Consider the following 19122-nt stretch of genomic DNA (forward strand, 5'->3'; position numbering starts at 1 on the left):
TTGTTTTCTTTTTTAGTGACATGGTCTGTGTTCACTAGTCTTGAAAAGCCCCTAATTGAAGCAAATTTTGATACTTTGAGGTTCTGAGTTGTTAGGCTGACTTGTAGTTTTTTAACATGATTATTCCCTCTTTTTCTTAAAATTTACATATAGTAATAAAATTTTTATTAACTCTGGCTATTGGACAAAATGTTAGAATCTTTTTTGCTTATTTAAATTTTTGTTTTTTGGTAAGTAGAATGTAAGATTTCATGCTATCCTGACACATACTTCCAAGTGAATTTTGAAGATTGTCATTTCTAAATGAATTGTGACATGTTGACATATTAATGAAGTAATCAGTGATGAATTTTAAGGAAAAAGATGACTGCATTGATTAAGAGTTATTTCTGTGTCATGAAAAGGCTCAGTACCTCTGTGCTGTAAGTTTGTGATTTGACTTTAAAAGTTTCACAATAATTCTTGCTTCATCATCTTGTTTATAAATCTGATATGATCAGTGTAATACCATCTATACATTCTAGATAAACAGCAGAAATATTTTGAGAAATAGTTTACACAATAATTGTGAACTAAGACTAGATCCATTAAACATTTTATTTGCATATTTAGGAAAATAGACATTTCATGAAATTGGTTTGTTTTCAATTTTTAAGTGCGTTTTTATTTTGTGTGTATGTTCACCATGCATGTTGGAATAAGAGGATAACTTGCAGGAGTTGACTCTCTCCTTTTACCATGTGGGTATTGGGGATTGTTCCATTTAGTATTACTATTGCTTCAATAAAACACCATGACCAAAAGCAACTCGAGGAGGGAAGGGTTTATTTGGTACACACTTCCACATCCCTGTTCATCCCTGAAGGAGGAGCTGATGCAAGGAGTACTGCTTACTGGCTTGCTCCCATGACTTGCTCAGCCTGCTGTCTTATGGAACCCAGGACCACCAGCCCAGGGGTGGTCATTATGGGTTGGGCTCTCTCCTACTGACTACTAATTTAGAAAATTCTCTACAGGCTTGCCTACAGCCTAATCTTATGGAGGCATTTTCTTAATTGAGGTTCCCTTTCTCATATGACTTAACCTGTGTTAACATAAAACTATCCAGCATGGGATCAAACTGAAGTTGTCAGGCTAGATAGGAGGGACTTTACTTTCTGAGCCATCATGTTGGCTCTTAATAGCTTTTTTAATGTAATGCTTTCTTTGATTATTGATATTATTTTATTTCTAGGTTGCTGCTAACACTCCAAGTATGTACTCTCAGGAACTATTCCAACTTTCTCAGTATCTACAGGTAAAAGTAAATCTTGAGAATTCTTAGTCTTTAAAAGTAACTTAGATTTTATTTTGTCAGATTGCAAATACAGAATCAAAAATATTGGCTGGAAACAAGCACACAGGAAATATCTTTTAAAGGAATAGTGGAGGCTTAAAAACATCTCAAGAAGAAAAAGGAGTCTGGACTGTTGAGTTTAGAAAAGACAAGCTTATGTGCAAGATAAATTTTTCTTTCAATGTAAGGAGATTCCAAAGTCCTTCTTTATTCATAGGTGTTTTTTAAATAGAATTAAGCATGTTATATTCCATACTCAGTTCAACCACTTTACCTGTATTGATATAGCTGGAGGAGCAGGCTGCTTGTCGTTCCGGCTATCTTACACCCGAAATAATCACATAGAAATTATATTAATTAAATCACTGCCTGACCCATTATCTCTAGCCTGTTATTGGCTAACTCTTACATCTTGATTTAACCCATTTTTTGTTAATCTGTGGCCTACCAAGAAAGATTTAGCATGTCTGATTTTGGCAGTTTCATGGTGGCTCTCCGTCTGTCCTTTTTTTTAGCATTTAGTTTTGTCTACTCCGCCTACCTAAGTGCTGCCCTATCAAAAGGCCAAGGCAGTTTCTTTATTTAACCAATGAAAGCAACACATAGACAGAAGAACCTCCTGATTCATTTAATCTATGTAACAGTTTTTACTGCTATGTAAGGAATATAGATATCTCATTCTTTGTTGTCTGAGGTTTCTGTCCTGCCCTGTTCCTGCACAGAGGTCTACATTAATCATAAACTGATTGGCCCATTAGCTCAGGCTTCTTATTAACTCTTATAACTTACATTAGCCCATTATTCTTATCTGTGTTAGCCACATGGCTGAGTACCTTTTTAGTGGCTAGTCACATCTTGCTTCTTCTGTGTCTGGACAGGACTGCAGAGGGAGCTTCCCTCTTCCCAGAATTCTTCTGTTCTCATTGACCCACCTCTACTTCCTGTCTGGTTGTCCCACCTATACTTCTTGCCTAGCTACTGGCCAATCAGCGTTTATTTAAAACATAATTGATAGAATATAGACAATTTTCCCATGCCACTTCTTGTTTTTCCATATGGAGTGACTAAGGGGCAGGAAGATCTAAGAATTTACAGTGTCATACACATTGTGATTTACCCCTAGTCTGAGTTTAGTTTGGCAGTTAGACCCCAGAGTCCTTCCTATTTGAACTGTATTTCTGGATCCAGAGCATCTACTTGGAATGGCCTACTGGAGCTCTTAATCCTTCATTTAAAAAGACATACAACTCTAAAAGCAAAGAGGTGTTATTTTTTTTCTTCATTTCTTTGGGCAGGATTTTATGGCTCTGGGTCAGTAGAGGGATTATGATGAGGAAGTATGGTTTAAAGGTAACTTTGGTTCAGAAGTTTGGGGATTGACGTATTGATCTTGATCTAAGTTTTTCTGCTCAATTCTGTGACCTTTGATGAATAGTTTTATTTGTGTGTTTGTCTTTAAAACTGTTGACCAGTGGCCCTGTACTCTTCAGTTTTTTAAGGCCATGTGCATCTGTGGAAAAGTACAGAAATAACCAACACATTAATTAGATCTCATTTTCCACCAAACACCATGTGCTGACATATAGAAAATGATTGTATACATATGCACATCCTTGAAGTAGTTAAGAGCATGGGCTTTTCTAGCCAGAATTGATCAAGTTTAACTAGATTTAAACGCTGGCTTTACCATCTCATCTCCTAAGAAAGTTTATTTGTTTGTTTTTTGAGACATGGTTTCTTTGTGTCACCCTGGCTGCTCTGAGACTTGATTTGTAGACCAGGCAGAACCCACAGAAATCTTCCTGCCTCTGCCTCCATAGTGCTGGGATTAAAGATGTGTCTACTACTGCCCAGCTTCCTAAGAAAGCCTTTGGACCTCAATTTCCTTCTGTAGACAGTTGATAAGTAGCACCACCTCCCTACATTATGAAGGATATATGAATTATTGTAAGTAAAACACTTGGAATAGTGCCCACAATGTAAAATACATGATGTGAATGTCGTTGGTCATTTTCATTCAATGGGAAGATATATTAGTTTTTGTAGGTCTCTCTTGAGAGGTAGGAGAGAATGTTAAGATTAATTGATATTTCATTTCTGACATGAGAAATAACAGTGTTCATATAAATTAAATAATTGGCCTGGTTCTGTGTAGAGTGGTTGCTGATCATCATGAATGAGACTCTTATACTTCTCATTCTGTCCCATCTTTTCTGTCAGATCTTGAACATCCATTTGTATGTACTAACTCTTTGGGAGGAATTGTCTCACCTCCTCTTTTTCTTCTTGCATAATCCTTACTGAATTGAGAAACTCGGATGTAAACTGTGAACCCTTGAATAAAAGTTGATGCCTTGGTTTGAAATAATTTGTTCGAAGATACATAAATATTTCATAAACTTTTATGTGTATTTATGAAATATAATAAGAAACAAACATTTTTAAGTTTTTTCTAATCTGCATTTTGAAACTTACTCTTTTAGTAAATTACTAATAAAAAAGAAAACAGAAGGGGCTGGAGTGATGGCTCAGAGGTTAAGAGCATTCCCTGCTCTTCCAAAGGTCCTGAGTTCAATTCCCAGTCAACCACATGGTGGCTCACAACCATCTTTAATGGGGTCTGGTGTCCTCTTCTGGCCTGCGGTCATCATACACACAGACAGAATATTGTATATATAATAAGTAAATAAAGAAATAAAGAAAGAAAACAGAATGAGTAACTTGTTTTCCATCTGGGGCAAAGTTTATTATATCTGTACTTGCAGTCCCGTAGATGGGATAAAATAATGAACTACATCCAGAGTACAACTGAGAATATATTCAAACTATATCGAGTGTTTTACTTCAAAAGAATCATGTTGCTGACTGAGTTCTTAGAATTTCTTTTGTGATTTGTGGTAGGAGGCCTTACATCGGGAACAGATGTTAGAACAGAAGCTAGCCACACTTCAGCGGCTATTAGCCATCACTCAAGAAGCTTCGGATACCAGTTGGCAGGTACTCCATTTACTTTAGAGTCAGGAATCTATTTAAACATTTCAATAGTTTTTTAATGTGTTGAATGAATTAAAATTAGATTTTAGGCAAATAAAAGTAATGTTATTCCTTTAACTAAAGAACAAATGTTGAAACAGCATTTTGTAGCAGATCTTGATTGATTTTTCAATTTTGTTTTTTTCCTTGGCAATAGAATCTGTTATACTTGCCTTTTTTGTTACTGCGGATTTTTATTTGTATCTAATTTGTTTTCCAACAGGCTTTAATAGATGAAGATAGACTCTTATCACGGTTAGAAGTTATGGGAAACCAATTGCAGGCATGCTCCAAAGTATGTATTTAATCTCAGGTATATATGAAAGAACACAGTTCTGTAGTTTCATTTTTTTCTATTTGAGTGTGTGCTAAGCCTTTTATATAATCCCACAATTGCTCTATATTTTTGTCATGAAAAGAATCCATGCATACCTATAAGTAGGAAGAATTGTGTAATATACGCCTGTGGCCAGTTCTAATTACTTTTTCTATTGCAGTTGATATTTATTGAAGAGGTTATTTGCCTTTTGAACTGTGATTCGGTCTATACTGTTATTAATTTTTTTTTAGTTTTCTCTAGGCATAAAATAATAGTTGTTGGGGTTTTTTTTGCCAACAACACTTCATGGATGGTATTGTTCTTTAGTCAAAGAACATAATGACTGAATGGCTTTCTTTTTATGATTTTGTCACCATGTCCATTATTTCATAAAAGATTTTTAACATAGTGATATAATTCTATCATTCCTTCATTTACTTAGCTGGATTACTTCTTCAAAGATAGTTTTTCCCTCATGAATTATTTTGTTACCCTGAAGTACATTTTATACAAAAAAAAAAATAGAATGAGACGCACCCCTATTATTTACTAGATAAAAAGAATAAATTGATTTTCCTTTTATCCACCAGTGAATAACAATGAAGTACTTTCTCCCTGCTCAGATTTAAGTATATTTGGTGTGTTTCAGTCTATACTAGTAGTTAGCTTTGTTGATTATCAAATTATCCAGAGTTTTGTCTGAGTAAATCTTTTAAGGCTGTCTCTCTGGATAAAGCTGACTTGGATAGTGTCCTGTGGCTGCACTAGACAGTATACTCCATGCTCACCTTACAGCTTTCTTGTTCCGGACCTGGAGTCTTCCTTTTTCCTCAGCATGCTCTTACTCCTTTTATCTTAGCCAGTGTTCTAAAATGTTTGGTGCTTTTGATAGCCATGATTTTTGTTCACAGATGGAAATATGATAACTTCTACAGAACATGAGTAATTAATCCTAATATTTGAGAGAAATTATTGCCTTTAACTCTTTCCTATTGGAATTAGTATAATTTCTAAGGGCATAATTTACTGATACAACTTTAAAATTCAGATTTAGTTAATAGCAAGCTAATATTTGTTTTGGGGGAGTACCTTAACATATAGAGTATTGTAATGTGTTTATTTCTTTCAAAGCATAAGTAATTTTCAAATAAAACTAACTTAAGTGTAATATAATTGTCTTTTGTTGTAGAATCAAACCGAAGATAGTTTACGGAAGGAACTCATAGCACTGCAGGAGGACAAACACAACTATGAGACAACAGCCAAAGAGTCCCTGAGGCGGGTTCTTCAGGAGAAAATCGAAGTGGTCAGAAAACTTTCAGAAGTTGAGGTATTTCATTTTTATTGTTACTGGTTTTAAAGATTTCTTTTTAAAATTATGTGTCTATATGTAGTATATGCGTGGGTGTGTTTGTGTGTGCAGTGAAGTTGTCTGCAGAAGTCCCAGTCTTAGGTTCATTGGACCTAATATTATAGGCAGTTCTGAGACACCTGAGATGTATGCTGGGAGCTGAACTATGTACCTTTGCTTAGTTTGCAATTTGCTATTAGAGCAGGCTGGCCCCAAACTCACAGAGCTACACCTACTTTTGTCTTCCCAGTGGTTGAATTAAAGATGTGGACACCATGTCTTATAAATGTGCTGTTTTTTAGTAGAGGATGGTCTCTGAGAACTTTACTACTTTACCCGTCCTCCAGACCAGTGGTTCTGTCATTCCAACACTGAAACCCTTTAATACAGTTCCTCATGTATGCTCACCCCAACCATAAAATTATTTTCATTGCTACTTCATAACTGTAATTTTACTACTGTTATGAATCACAATGTAAATAAATATCTTTGTTTTCCTATGGTCATAGGTGACCCCTCCCCCAAAGGGGTCACGACCCAAAGGTTGAGAACCACAGCTCCAGAATAACTCCATATCTTGTGCTTTAGGAGTTTGTGAGGGATATCTTCTAGGTCCTATAAACAATTAAAATGTAATTTTTTGGACTGAGGGTTTAGCCAGTGTGCATGTGCTTAGCATGTGTGAGGACTTGAATAGTTTGTATTATGGTCTCATTCTATTGTATGGGCTTTATGTTCATTGTTGCTTGATTAATTGACATACAAGTAAAGTTTCAAGCTATATTGCTGTTTTCGCGTTAGATGAATTGCTATGTGGTATTAAAATTACTTTAAGGATTGTCGACTTAGAGGTGATATGATAAAGTATACTTTAAATCTTAGACTTGGAATCTGAGGCAGATTTTTTTCAGGCTAGCCTGGACTCCATAGTGAATTTGAAGTCAGCCTGAGTAAAATAGTCTTGTTTCAAAAACAAATAGAAAAGGAATTGGTGGTTTTAAAATACTTTCAAGGCTCAAAGTCGTACTGGTTGACCCTTTTAAAGTATAAGTAATAGGTAGCTATTTCTGTCCCATTTCCCAACATTAAAAAAAAATCTTAGTAGTGTTTTCGTATACATGTTCCTTAAATAAACTGAAATTATTTTGTCTTTTAATTCAGTTTTATACAAGTTTAGTCCAAATGTTGATAGTCCAAGCTATACTTTTTACAAGTTGAATTTATGATAAAATTTAAATAAGTATCCATTTATTCTAAATGAATTGCATGTGAACTTGAATTGCAGAGAAGTCTGAGTAATACTGAAGATGAATGTACCCACTTAAAAGAAATGAATGAACGGACTCAGGAAGAATTAAGAGAGTTAGCCAATAAATATAATGGAGCGGTTAATGAAATTAAAGATTTATCTGATAAATTAAAGGTATGTATATTAGTTTCTTTTCTACTGCTGTGTTAAAACACCATACCCAAGACACCTTATAGAAGGAAAGGTTTATTTGGGCTTAAAGTTCCAGAAATTAAGACTCTATCAGCATCATGGAGAGGAAGTGTGGCAGCAAGCAGTTATGGTGACTGGAGCTAGAAGCTGAGAGCTCACTGGAACTGGCTTAAGGATTGTGAAACCACAAAGCCTATCCTCTGTGGCATACTTCCTCCAGCAAAGCCATACTTCCTAAACCTATCCAAACAGCATTACCATCTGGGGACCAAGTATTCAGACATATAAGCCTATGATAGACATTCTTACTCAAACCATCACATTTTGTTTTTACTCTACCTGAAAGCATGTTAAGCTAATAGTCTCTAACTACTAAAACAGCCTGAAAGTTTATGCATCGCTCACTAATTGTTAATGTAAAATTTGGTAAAACTGAAACGTTGAGATTGACAGTGAAAATAGAAAATGTATTCTGTTTAGTCTACCCTCCATTGCTGTTGGGAACTGAAAGCCTTTAAAACAGACATACTTCCTGTAGATGGAAATAGAGTCAGTGCTTCACAATAGTCATCTTTCAGTGTTTGCTTCCCCACCACATGAACTAAGATTGGATGGTATAGAAAAGAACAGCATCTTCTAATATACACTTGGAAGTAAATGAGAATCATCTATTCTCATATGATGTGGATTGGCAAGATGATGCAGAGTGTGGGCACTTGTCCTGTGTAATCGGAGTTTCTGTCCTGCACTCATTCAGTCTCAAAGAAACACACAGAGGCTTATAATGGTTATAAACTATTTGGCCTATTAGCTCAGGTTTATTATTAACCAACTCTTACAACTTAACCCATAATTCTTGTCTGTGTTAGCCACATGGCTTGGTACCTTTTATCAGTGTTCTCATCTTGCTTCTTCTGCATCTGGCTGGTGACTAACTTGGCCTTTCCTCTTCCCAGAATTCTTAGTCTGGTTGCCCCGCCTATTCTTCCTGCCTGGGTAGTGGTCAATCAGTATTTTCTTAAACTGATATGAGTGACAAATCTTTACAGAGTACAAGAACATTTCCCACAGCAGTCATGCAAGCTTTAAGTTTGGTCATAGAACATGGTGGAAGGACAGAAAGTCCCCAAAGTTGTCCTCTGATCTCCGTGTGAGGGTTATGGAACCCATGCCCCAGAACTTAGCCTTGTATAACACACACATGTAAACACAAAGATATATAGGCAGACACACACATGCAAATAATAATAATAAATTATTTATTTTTATTAATAATAAATTAATGATTATTTTATTAATAATATTAATAAATTTTAAAGTGGTAGTCAAGGGCCAAAATGAGATACATGCAGTAATAGTAAAATCATAGAGTAGGAGTAAGGTGTCTCATAGGGTAAAGTCATACAAGCCTGTTCTTTCCTGGGAGCCCATGCAAAGGTGAAAGAAATTGACACCACAGAATTGTGCTGTGATCTCCATGTGCACCTACCCATGCATCATATATGCATATGCACATACAGTAATAATAAAGTTTTTAAAAAAGAATTAACAAAATCTAATATAGTCTGATACTTTTTAAAAACCTACTCATTTTTAGGTCTTCTCAAAGTTAGGGACCAGTTGTTCAGTGCTGCAACAAACTCAAAGGGAGCTTGGAGTAATTTGTTTGAGCCCTGGTTGTCTTTCAGGTGTGCTCTTGATTCTGTTTCAGTTGCTATTCCCTCTGGGACATTTGGAATAAAGAAATCAGACCATAAAATAATGTCTAGTTGGTCCTTCAAAGTTTTGTATTGCTGAAAATCCATCTTAGTGTAATTTGTATCTGTTGGTGGGTCATGAAACTAGAAGGGGGTCCAGAGGGAAGGAAGAGATGGTGGGGTTGGAGAGAGGAGTGGCTAATAGAACGCATATCATATAAAGCAGAAAGGGAACTGTTTGGAACGAGGAAAGGAAACAGCCAGAGAGGCTGGAGTCATTAGGAAGGGCAATGCAAATAAAGATAAATGTCTAGACACATATATGAAAAATATACAGTAAAACACAGTCCTTTGTGATATTGACTTAAAAATCAATTAAAACAAGAGAAAAATGACCTGGCCTCAGCTGAGTGTGTCAGCAGGCCAAGCATCACTTATGGTAGTTCTCAGGGAGTTCTTATCAAGAGAAACGTATTTAAGGGTTTGTGCCATCATCTTTTTAGCCAAACATAAATAAATTTTAAATTGATATAACATTTTAAAATGTACAAACAAGTTGTAATAATAGTAAATTTGGGTTATATATTTCCCATTTAAAAACCACAGAGGATTTAATTTTGACTCCTTATCTATGTGTTTATCTTTGTGAGTGCTTGTTTGCTCCTAAGTTCTTCCCTTCTCAGTGCCATGTCAGTTTTGACATTACATCTGTCTTTGTTTTAGAAAATCAGCTTTATAAATATATTCTCTAATTCTGAATAGATTCCTTAGAAGTATAAATGAATGAAGTCAGTCCTGGCCTTAGGCTGCTTAAAGCAAAGTGAGGTTTTGTGAAATGACTGAAGAGCCCTACTCAACAGGTAGCAGAGGGAAAACAGGAGGAAATCCAACAGAAAGGACAAGCTGAGAAGAAAGAATTACAGAATAAAATAGATGAAATGGAAGAAAAAGAACAGGAGCTCCAGGCAAAAATAGAAGCTTTGCAAGCTGATAATGATTTCACCAATGAAAGGCTAACAGCTTTACAAGGTAAGCTAGCTGATACAGAAATTGGTTTTATTTGATTTTTATTTCCTTTGTCTGTGAAATATCTTTTTCTTGGACTGTTTTTTACAGTACGGTTAGAACATCTGCAGGAGAAAACTCTTAAAGAATGCAGCAGCTTAGGTAGGTGTCACCTTCTTTACAGATGTTCTCACTAAGCTTTTGTTTGTTCACATCCTTGACCTCTCACATTGTTTACTTCTCACGTTTGATAGTTTACTTGTCAAGAATCAAAGGATACTTTCAGAAAATCTCCTTTTAAAATGTTCATGATTGCCACCAGAGGGCACCATTGTGTAGTCCTGCAGACAGTGAGGGTCCTGCCTCTGAGGTGGTCTTAGTATCCTCTTTCTTTTGAGGTTCTTTGGAAGGTCCCCAAGCCTGAATTGTAAAGAATAGCACTTGAACTCTTCTTCTGCATATAGTGTTCTATATATACAGAGTCAGCATGAGTAGGAATAGGAAATGCCGTAGTTACAATGAAGCCAGTTTTAAAATTAATTCTTTGTTTGATCAGGCAATGATATCCTGTCTTAATCCTAGGGATACAAGTTGATGACTTCTTACCTAAAATAAATGGGAGCACAGAAAAAGGTAGCGTAAAAAACTTTTTTTGTGATATCCTTTTATCATTTAAGCAGGACAGAGAGCTAAATGCCTAATGATTTTTAGTGCTTAGAATAAACACATTTATAACTGTGCACTTATCACCAAGTTTTGTCTTTTAAACTCCAGCTTCTCTTTACAGACTAAGACACAAGATGTGATCTCTTCTTAGATATCCCTTGTCGTGTGGAAATTGCAGTGACTTAGATAAGAAAATGGTTTTCATTGTTGTGGCTTGTTTGATATGGCTCTTACCTTCTGAAGAGCTCTATTACTGTTCTGTTTCATTTGTGCTCAGCTTCCAGGTCTCCATTGCAGTGTGCAAGCTTATTAAACATGTGGGGGGGAGGTTGTTTGTTTGTTTTGGTTTGGTTTGGTTTTGTTTGTCAAGATAGGGTTTCTCTGTATCTTTGGCTTTTTTGAACTCACTTTTTAGATCAGGCTGGCCTCAAACTCACAGCAATCCTCCTGCCTCTGCCTTTTGAGTGCTGGGATTAAAGAGTGTGCTACCATGCCGATGGAAACGACTTTACCCCTCTGTTTTATTCATCAGAGAATGAGATTAGGCATCTTTCTAGTGAGAAATTTTTTTGGTAGTTTCTGGTTCTTTCATTCATGTTTTTCTGGGTAGCAGGAGTTCTCCGTTGATCACAGCCTGCAGCCAATGTGTTAGTTTTCTTGTTGTTCTTCCCTTTTCTTCTTTATGCAGTCTTGCTGTGTCCCTTGGCTGTCCTGGAGCTGTCTAAATAAGTCAGGCTGGCAGTGAACTCAGTGCTGTCCGCCATGAGCCACTATGCACAGCACATGGGACGCTTTTAGGTCACTGGCTTTTGTAATTCTGAAGCCTTCAGATCCCCATTCACTGGCCCCTCACCCCTTTCCTCTAAGATTGACGAGTATGAACTCCAAGTGTGTCACCTTAACTGTGGACAGTTGGAGTAGTAAAGGAGTGGAGTTATTTTCAGTGCGAACTGATGTGCTAGCTAATTTTAATATGAAGAAGTTAGAAGATGTGTAGAAGGGAGCGGCGGGGCTGCGTCCCGCCACCCGGCTAACTTTACCCAAAATAATTACACAGAAACTGTATTCATTTAAATACGGCCTGGCCCGTTATCTGTAGCCTCTTATTGGTTGATTCTCATATCTTGCTTTAACCCATATTTAGTAATCTGTGTAGCACCATGAGGTGTGGCTTACCAGGAGAGATCTTAACCTGCATCCATCTCGGAGAGGAGAAGCATGGAGACTCACTATGGTGACTGCCTGAAGTGTCTCCCCACTGCCTGCTATCCCTTTTCCCACAATTCTGTTCTGTCTACTCCGCCTACCTAATTTTCTGTTCTCTTAAAGGGCCAAGGCAGTTTTCTTTATTAATTAACCAATGAAAGTAACATAGACAGATAACTCTCCTCCATCATTTCCCCTTTTTCTGTTTAAACAAAAAAAAAAAAGGCTTTAACTTTAACATAGTAAAAGTAACAAAAGAGTTATCAAGCAAGAATTACAGTTACAATATTTAAATCTATTTTATCTTTTATCATAACTAAGGAAAGCTATAACTATCTATTTATTCTTCAACTCCATCAAAGACTCCAGAAGGATATAATATTACCTAAGTAAACAAGTCATATGCAACTTTCAAACTCTAGAAATGACAGAGACAACTCGCTGCCTGGACAGTCACCCAAAGTTCCTCTGTACCATTGGGGCATCCATCTTCAGCCTACAGGCCCATAAGTATCCAGCAGACATTTCCATGAAGCAGGAAATTCCAAAGCCAGTTCAGTCATTTTCTGCTGTGTCCTGCAGAAAGACGTCTCGCAGACTCTTTCATGAATCAGGAACCCCGAAGGACCATCTCACCTTTAGGCAAGTTTAGCAGTCCTCTTTCTGTGGGTTCCTTGTGTCCAGTTTATGCATCAGTCCAGGCAAGAGCAGTTTCTTGCCCAAATGGCTAACAAACTCCATAAGGAGCCTCTTCGATGCCCATCTTCCTCTCGAAGTAGATTGGTACTGCCAGGAGCAGACGTGTCTCATTGTCATGAAAAACCCTAAGTTATTAAAACATTAAATGCCATATTCTGCAGTCTTTGAAAGATATGAAGAATGCCTATCTGAAATATATCTATGCACATCTAGAAAATCTAACTAACATGACTACAAGTTTGACTATTGAAAGATATGAAGAATGCCTATTTAATTAAAGTATATCTCTATATATCTAGAAAATCTAACTAACATGACTACAAGCTTGACTATTATCGATGATTATCCATTAACAACCTATATTTCCTAATTATACATTACAGTTTTTAAAATGAACTACACAATCAAAATAGCTTAATCAAGATCAGAAATACATATACATATAACAAATTGACCTTAAAATCCATACCACTGCAAATTATTCATCTCTATATCATATCCCCCTTTAAATGTAAGAGAACATTTATAAACAATATTTGGGAAAATGGGCGCAGTTATTTCTCTCCAAACTGCTTTTTGCTGAACGGGGGCGCTGTTATTTAGGTCTTTTATGGTATAACCTGTGTGCCAGGGTCATCTCAGTCAGCAGTTGAGCAAAGTAATTTTCTGAAGGTGTTCACAGCAACTTTTCAGGAGGGCGTGGTCTATCATACCATATTGGGATAGAAGCAATCCACAGAGTCTCGTCCTCTGTGAAAACAAAAGAAGAAACTCTTTTCCAAAGCATCATGTTTTTAGATCCAAATCCTGAAGTCATACCGTTAAGATGTCCATTCTGGTCTAGACTGGCAGCCCATATAATGAAATGTCTCTCTGTATTTAGCTCCTTTACAGTCAAAAATTTTAAAGAAAACACAATAAAATACATAATCCAGACTCTCTGTGAATTTTTCATTTTTATGTGGCTTATTTTTATTCTATCATTTTACTTTATTCTGTCTCTTTAAAGACTTTACCCTTTTTTTAGGCATTAACTTTATTTTTTATATTTTTTTCTTCTCTCTCAAGCCTACATACATTCATCCAACATTGTGACTCATTTAAAAGTCTGTCTGAATCTGTCCTATTGTGAATCTATAATTTTTCTACTGTCGAGAAACATGTTTGATTTGCGCCTTTACATCGCTAAGCACTTAAGACTCTAAGCTGTGACATTCCTAGGTCAAAAATAGGTACTGCGGGCTTGCCATGCCCAGTCCAACATGGCGGAGCCGCTTGTGACTCTGAATCGGTTGCACCTCTGAGCTGTAGAGCCTCCGGGCTGTTCTGGATGTTGGCTCCACCTCTCTCCAATTTCAAAATGGAGGATGTACCATTTTCTACTAGCTCTGGGGCCTCCAGGTAGGAGCCACACTCAGCACTTTAATTCTGAGACTGAGTGTGCGGCACAGAAACTCTTTTCATCCAAGTTACAGCCAAATCTGACGCGCAGAGCACCACGCAGCCTGGAAACATCTCTCTCTATGGTGGCAGAAATCCGCCATGCTCTCCTGCTTGCCTAAGCCTGATTCCGCCATCTGCTCAGGTGCAGGCAGGGAGCAGGGAGCCATTGGCCAGGTCTCAGTGCACTCTCCTTCAAAGCTAGCCCAGTGGCGGGACAAAGCCCGCCGCTTCAATTCTACAGATTGGCGCCCTTTCGGGTGTAAAGCTAGGCGGGCAGGTGGCAGGACGCAGCCCCGCTGCTTCTTTCTACAAAGATGTCAGGGTCAGAAATAGGATTTATAGCAGGGCAGTGGTAGCACACGCCTTTAATCCCAGCAGTCTGGAGGCAGAGGCAGGAGGATCTCTGTGAGTTTGGTGCCAGCCTAGTCTACAGAGTGAGTTTCAGGATAGACTCTAAAGCTACAGAGAAACCTGGTCTTTAAAAAAAAAAAACAAGGAAAAAGAAAAGAAAAAAGAAATAGAATTTGTAATGAAACTGTTTTCCACATATCAGGGTATATCTTTATCATCCATAGCAAGAGGTCAAAGTTAAGAAGGAGTTTCTTTTGACTTGTGTTAAATAAAAAATGGGTGAACTGAAGATTTAGCTTCAAGAGTTTCCCTAGTTTATGCCTTGGATTCAATTCCATCATTATAAAAAGGAAAAAAGAGTTTCTTATAGTAACTGCCAAAGCAGGTCCAGAAAGTCATGTATATGTGAACTGTACAGTCAAGGTCTAATATTACATATTTCATGCATGATTCTCAAGAAAAAAAATATCAATTGCTATTTGACTATTCAGTGTATTTTGTAAAATGCCTTAAGGTTTTCAGATTTGAGTTTTTGAGTTTGAGTTTGAGGAATTTTAGAAGTGTAGTTTGTGTTCATTTTACCAAGACTCTTAGTTGCTGTTCATTAAAAGGGTTTAGCGAATTTTTAAGTGAGTTAATCTTTGTCTTCTAAGTATTCATTTTCCTTAAATGATTTTATGATTTCCATTATTATTTGCCTGCCTTTTCCTTTCTGCTTATATACTTTTTCATTAAATCCATATTTCCTTGAATATGTGTCAAGTGTTACATTAATGCAAGCTGTGAACTTTCATTTTTTTCAGTTAAGAATCTTTATATACATAAAAAACATCTTTTAACAAAAGTTATCAAATTACTGTGTAAATTTTTTGACAGAAAATTTAGACCAGTAAACTGCTCTCTTATTAGCAAATAGCCAGACTCCTTAATTTAATATTTAAATAAAATATTTTGTATTGTTATGGGGAACTCCTTGCTTTAGTTATTTTTCCATTGTTAAAACATTTGGGTCTTTGTTGACAATAATTTAAGTAGCATAAGAATAACTAGTAGGACATTTTGACAGTAAGTTTTATGTTTCTCTTATGCCACATTTTATTGTGGAATGGACTTTGTAATAAGATAATTTACATTTTCAAACAATGCCAAGTTCATAGCCATGGTTTTTATGAATTAAGTTAACATCACCCTTGAAATAGTAGAGAAAATACTAAGTATAGGTGCAAGAGAAAATGTCAGCAGTGTCTAGAGATGTGGTTCATTCTTCTTCCAATAAACTCTTTTTGAAGTGATTCAACTTTTTTACAAGCACAGATTTCATACCAGAAGTTTTTGTTTCTTTTTAAAATAAGGATTATTTAAGTATGTTTGAGTATAGAATAGTGCTGTCTAGAAGTAATAGAGCAGTTATAAACTTTAAAATTTTCTGCTAACTACAGTAAAGTTTAAAAAGAAGCAAGTAAAATATTCTAATGCTAAATTTTATTTAACCAACAATATCAAAAATGTTATTTAAATATTTAGTCAGTATTTGAAGATTATTAATGAAACATTTCACATTAATTTTCCTTATTAGGTATTTGAAATCATGTATTTATTTTATGCCTGCCACATCATGTCTCTGTTAGAATGAGCCGCATTCGAATGGCGTATGTTCCCATGTTTGTCTTTTTTCCTTTTCTTTAACCAATATCACAGAGACTAGTTTTCCTTCCAGTAAACATCTGATTTCTTTTGGATTGCAGTGATGATAATATGCTCTGTAGTTGTGTCAACTTGATTTTTAAGGACCTGAAATCAAGTAGTAAACTATTAAGTGTCATGCTTTATATGGATGGTGACAGGGTTGTCTTATGCATGTGAAAGGTGCTTTTGTAGATGTGGCATATATATATATATATATATATATATACATATATATATATACATATACATATCCATGTATGTATGTATGTATATACATTGATAGCAGACTTGAGCTAAGCCAACCTACTAAATATTTTCAGGATTGGGTTCAGATACTAAAAATAGAGTATATAGGGCGCTGGGGAGATGACTCACTGATTAAGAGCACTGACTGCTCTGCCAGAGGATTCAGAACCCACTTGGCAGGGGATCCAAAATCCTTTTCTGAACTTTTGGGTTCCTGCGTGGAAAACTAGGGTGCTTTTTTAGGCTAGTGAGAAACAGTGAGTGTTGTGTTGCTGTTTAGGAACACCGTGACCGTGAGGCAGCTCTAGAAGAAAGCTTTTAATTGGGAGTTCACAGTTACAAAGGATGAGTCTATGTCATCACAGTGGGAAGCGTGGCACAGGCTGGAGAAGTAGCAGAGAGCACACATCTGGTCTGCAAGTTACATGCCAAGAGAGCATGAGATGGGCCTGGCTTGGGCTTTTGAAACCCCAAAGCTCACCCCCGTGATACACCTCATCCAACAAGGCCACACCCCCTAATCTTTCCCAAACAGTTCCACTGAGGACCAAACATTCAAATATATGACCCTATGGAGGCCATTTCATTCAGACCACCTAGGGGGATTCCTGGTTTTTAATAATCACCAGAAATTGGTTAATATTGGTCTGAAATTTGGTTTCAGATAAGTGTCATAAAGTTCTTTATGTATGTTCAACTTTAGTTCCAAGTAAGTCTTTAAATTTTTTGATAAGCATATACGAAAGGTTATGACATTCTTGTGTGTGTTTGTCCTTTCCTCTTTCCCTCCACTGATTCTCCTCCTTTCCCCAATGGTTCCTTTTGCTTTCATATCAAATAAATAAATGAATTAAAGCTAGCTCATACGTAGATATATTTGTCCTTTTTCCCTCCCATTATCTTTTCTTGTTCTTCCTCCTTTTAGGCTACTTCATCACCCGACATATTCCCTTCCTACTTTCATATCACATATGTTATATATATATACATTTCAATCTAGATTTTACATATGAAAGACACTTTTGCTATTTGTCTTTCTGAGTCTCGCTTATCGTGTTTTAACATGCTGATCATCAGTTCTATCCATTCTCTTGCAGATTATTTATCTTTATGACTGCATAAAACTAAAACTCTGGGGGTGGTATGGGGGTATGGGTGGAAGGGAGGGGAGGGAAGGGGGAGGAGGAGGGGAGGAGATGGAAATCTTTAATAAAAAAAATGAGAAAAAAAAAGAAAAAAAACTAAAACTCTGTCACATATATGAACAATATTTTCTTTACCTATCCAAACACGTTTTCACACTTAACATGATATTGTATAGTTTGAGTTTTGAAAGTGTTATTATGGTTTAGAGTTTATATAAACCACTTTTTGCCTTGACATTTTCTAATCTACTGGGGTTTTCTGTTAGCTTGTTGATGAATTCTATTTGTTTAAAATTACTTCTTTAATCCCAGATTTTTGTTGCAGTTAATTTTTAATTGTTTTCCATTTGGGGCTGTACTGTACTTGTTATTCATCTCTCTAAAAAGTTGTATTCATCTTTCTCCCCATATTTACCTTTCATGGACCCTTTGGGTACCGTGTAACTAGTTAAAGGAAAATGACAGATTTGAAAGGTTAGGAAGGCAGTTAACTAAGAGATGTCAGGAGTCCCTGTTATACAAGACAAGACAGCAGAGAAGTGGGTTGGTTGAGGTGAGAGGAGTAGGAGCTCATGGTGAGGGTGGTGCTCACTCTGGGCTTGAGTGCCTTAGACCTACCCTCCTGGTAGTTACCACATTGGAGCACAGCCTTTTAACAGAGACCTTCTAGAATCTCTTGTGTAGCTTTGAAGACATGGGTATGTAACTGAAGAATGTTATCTAGATTTATGGGTTAGCCTTTGACCTTTGACTTAGCGAAGGAAAGGGCTGGAGTTCTTTAACTACTGTGTTAAATTCTAATTTTCTCTTTTTTAATTCTACTTTTTACAAAATGGATTATTTCTGATGTAAGCAAAATCGTTTATGAAGCTCTTATTTTCAGCTGTGTAGAGCATGATAACTTGGGTGGAGATAAGCAATGCAGTGTAATGGTGTATGGTATGGAGTATGGTACTTAGTGGGAAGCCATTTGTGAAAATGAATGTATAAATATATCTGTCTCATTCATTTCTTAGAAATTTAAAGAAATTATTGTATGGTAACCCCTTTCCAACTTTTTTTTTTAAAAAAAAAAAAAATAAGGCTTATATCATAGTCCAAGGTCTCTTGAAAGTCACCTTGTAGCCCATGTGGTCTCAGACTCATGGCGGTGCTCCTGCCTCATCCTCCTGGATGTTGGAATCTTCGGCATATGCTACCATGCCTGACTGATTTTATACATTCTTAAAGTTTTTACCTTTTACATCTTAATTAAGACCAACAACTTTGAACATGAAATTAATTCAATAATAAAAACACAAAAATCACTTAAGTAGAGTATTTACAAACCTGTTATGGAGAAAGGTACATATGAAAAATGTAAAAAGAAATGTATTTTAAATCAATATGTTATTATTAAATATTATATATATAAAAGCAATATATTTGTTTTGTTTTTTTCAGCTCTTTGTATAAAAACTGCACCTTTAAAAGCTAGCCATTCAAAGTAAACTCATGA

General features: G+C 36.2%; 1 protein-coding gene across 13 annotated transcripts in view; it reads left to right on the forward strand.

Annotated features, from left to right (window-relative positions):
* LOC119827279 (sarcolemma associated protein) overlaps positions 1-19122 on the forward strand; it is a 134406-nt gene that overhangs the window by 69374 nt on the left and 45910 nt on the right. For 4 of the 13 annotated variants that reach the window (XM_038348785.1, XM_038348784.1, XM_038348793.1 and 1 more), the window contains exons 6-13: positions 1235-1297; positions 4238-4333; positions 4593-4664; positions 5878-6018; positions 7325-7462; positions 10038-10206; positions 10294-10344; positions 10765-10815. In XM_038348785.1, coding sequence (XP_038204713.1) covers positions 1235-1297; positions 4238-4333; positions 4593-4664; positions 5878-6018; positions 7325-7462; positions 10038-10206; positions 10294-10344; positions 10765-10815 — 781 coding nt within the window. The remainder of the gene's footprint in view (positions 1-1234; positions 1298-4237; positions 4334-4592; positions 4665-5877; positions 6019-7324; positions 7463-10037; positions 10207-10293; positions 10345-10764; positions 10816-19122) is intronic. The other 9 variants (XM_038348794.1, XM_038348788.1, XM_038348796.1 and 6 more) reach the window with 3 other exon arrangements.

The sequence above is a fragment of the Arvicola amphibius genome, chromosome 12 (assembly GCF_903992535.2).
Source record: "Arvicola amphibius chromosome 12, mArvAmp1.2, whole genome shotgun sequence".
NCBI lineage: Eukaryota > Metazoa > Chordata > Mammalia > Rodentia > Cricetidae > Arvicola > Arvicola amphibius.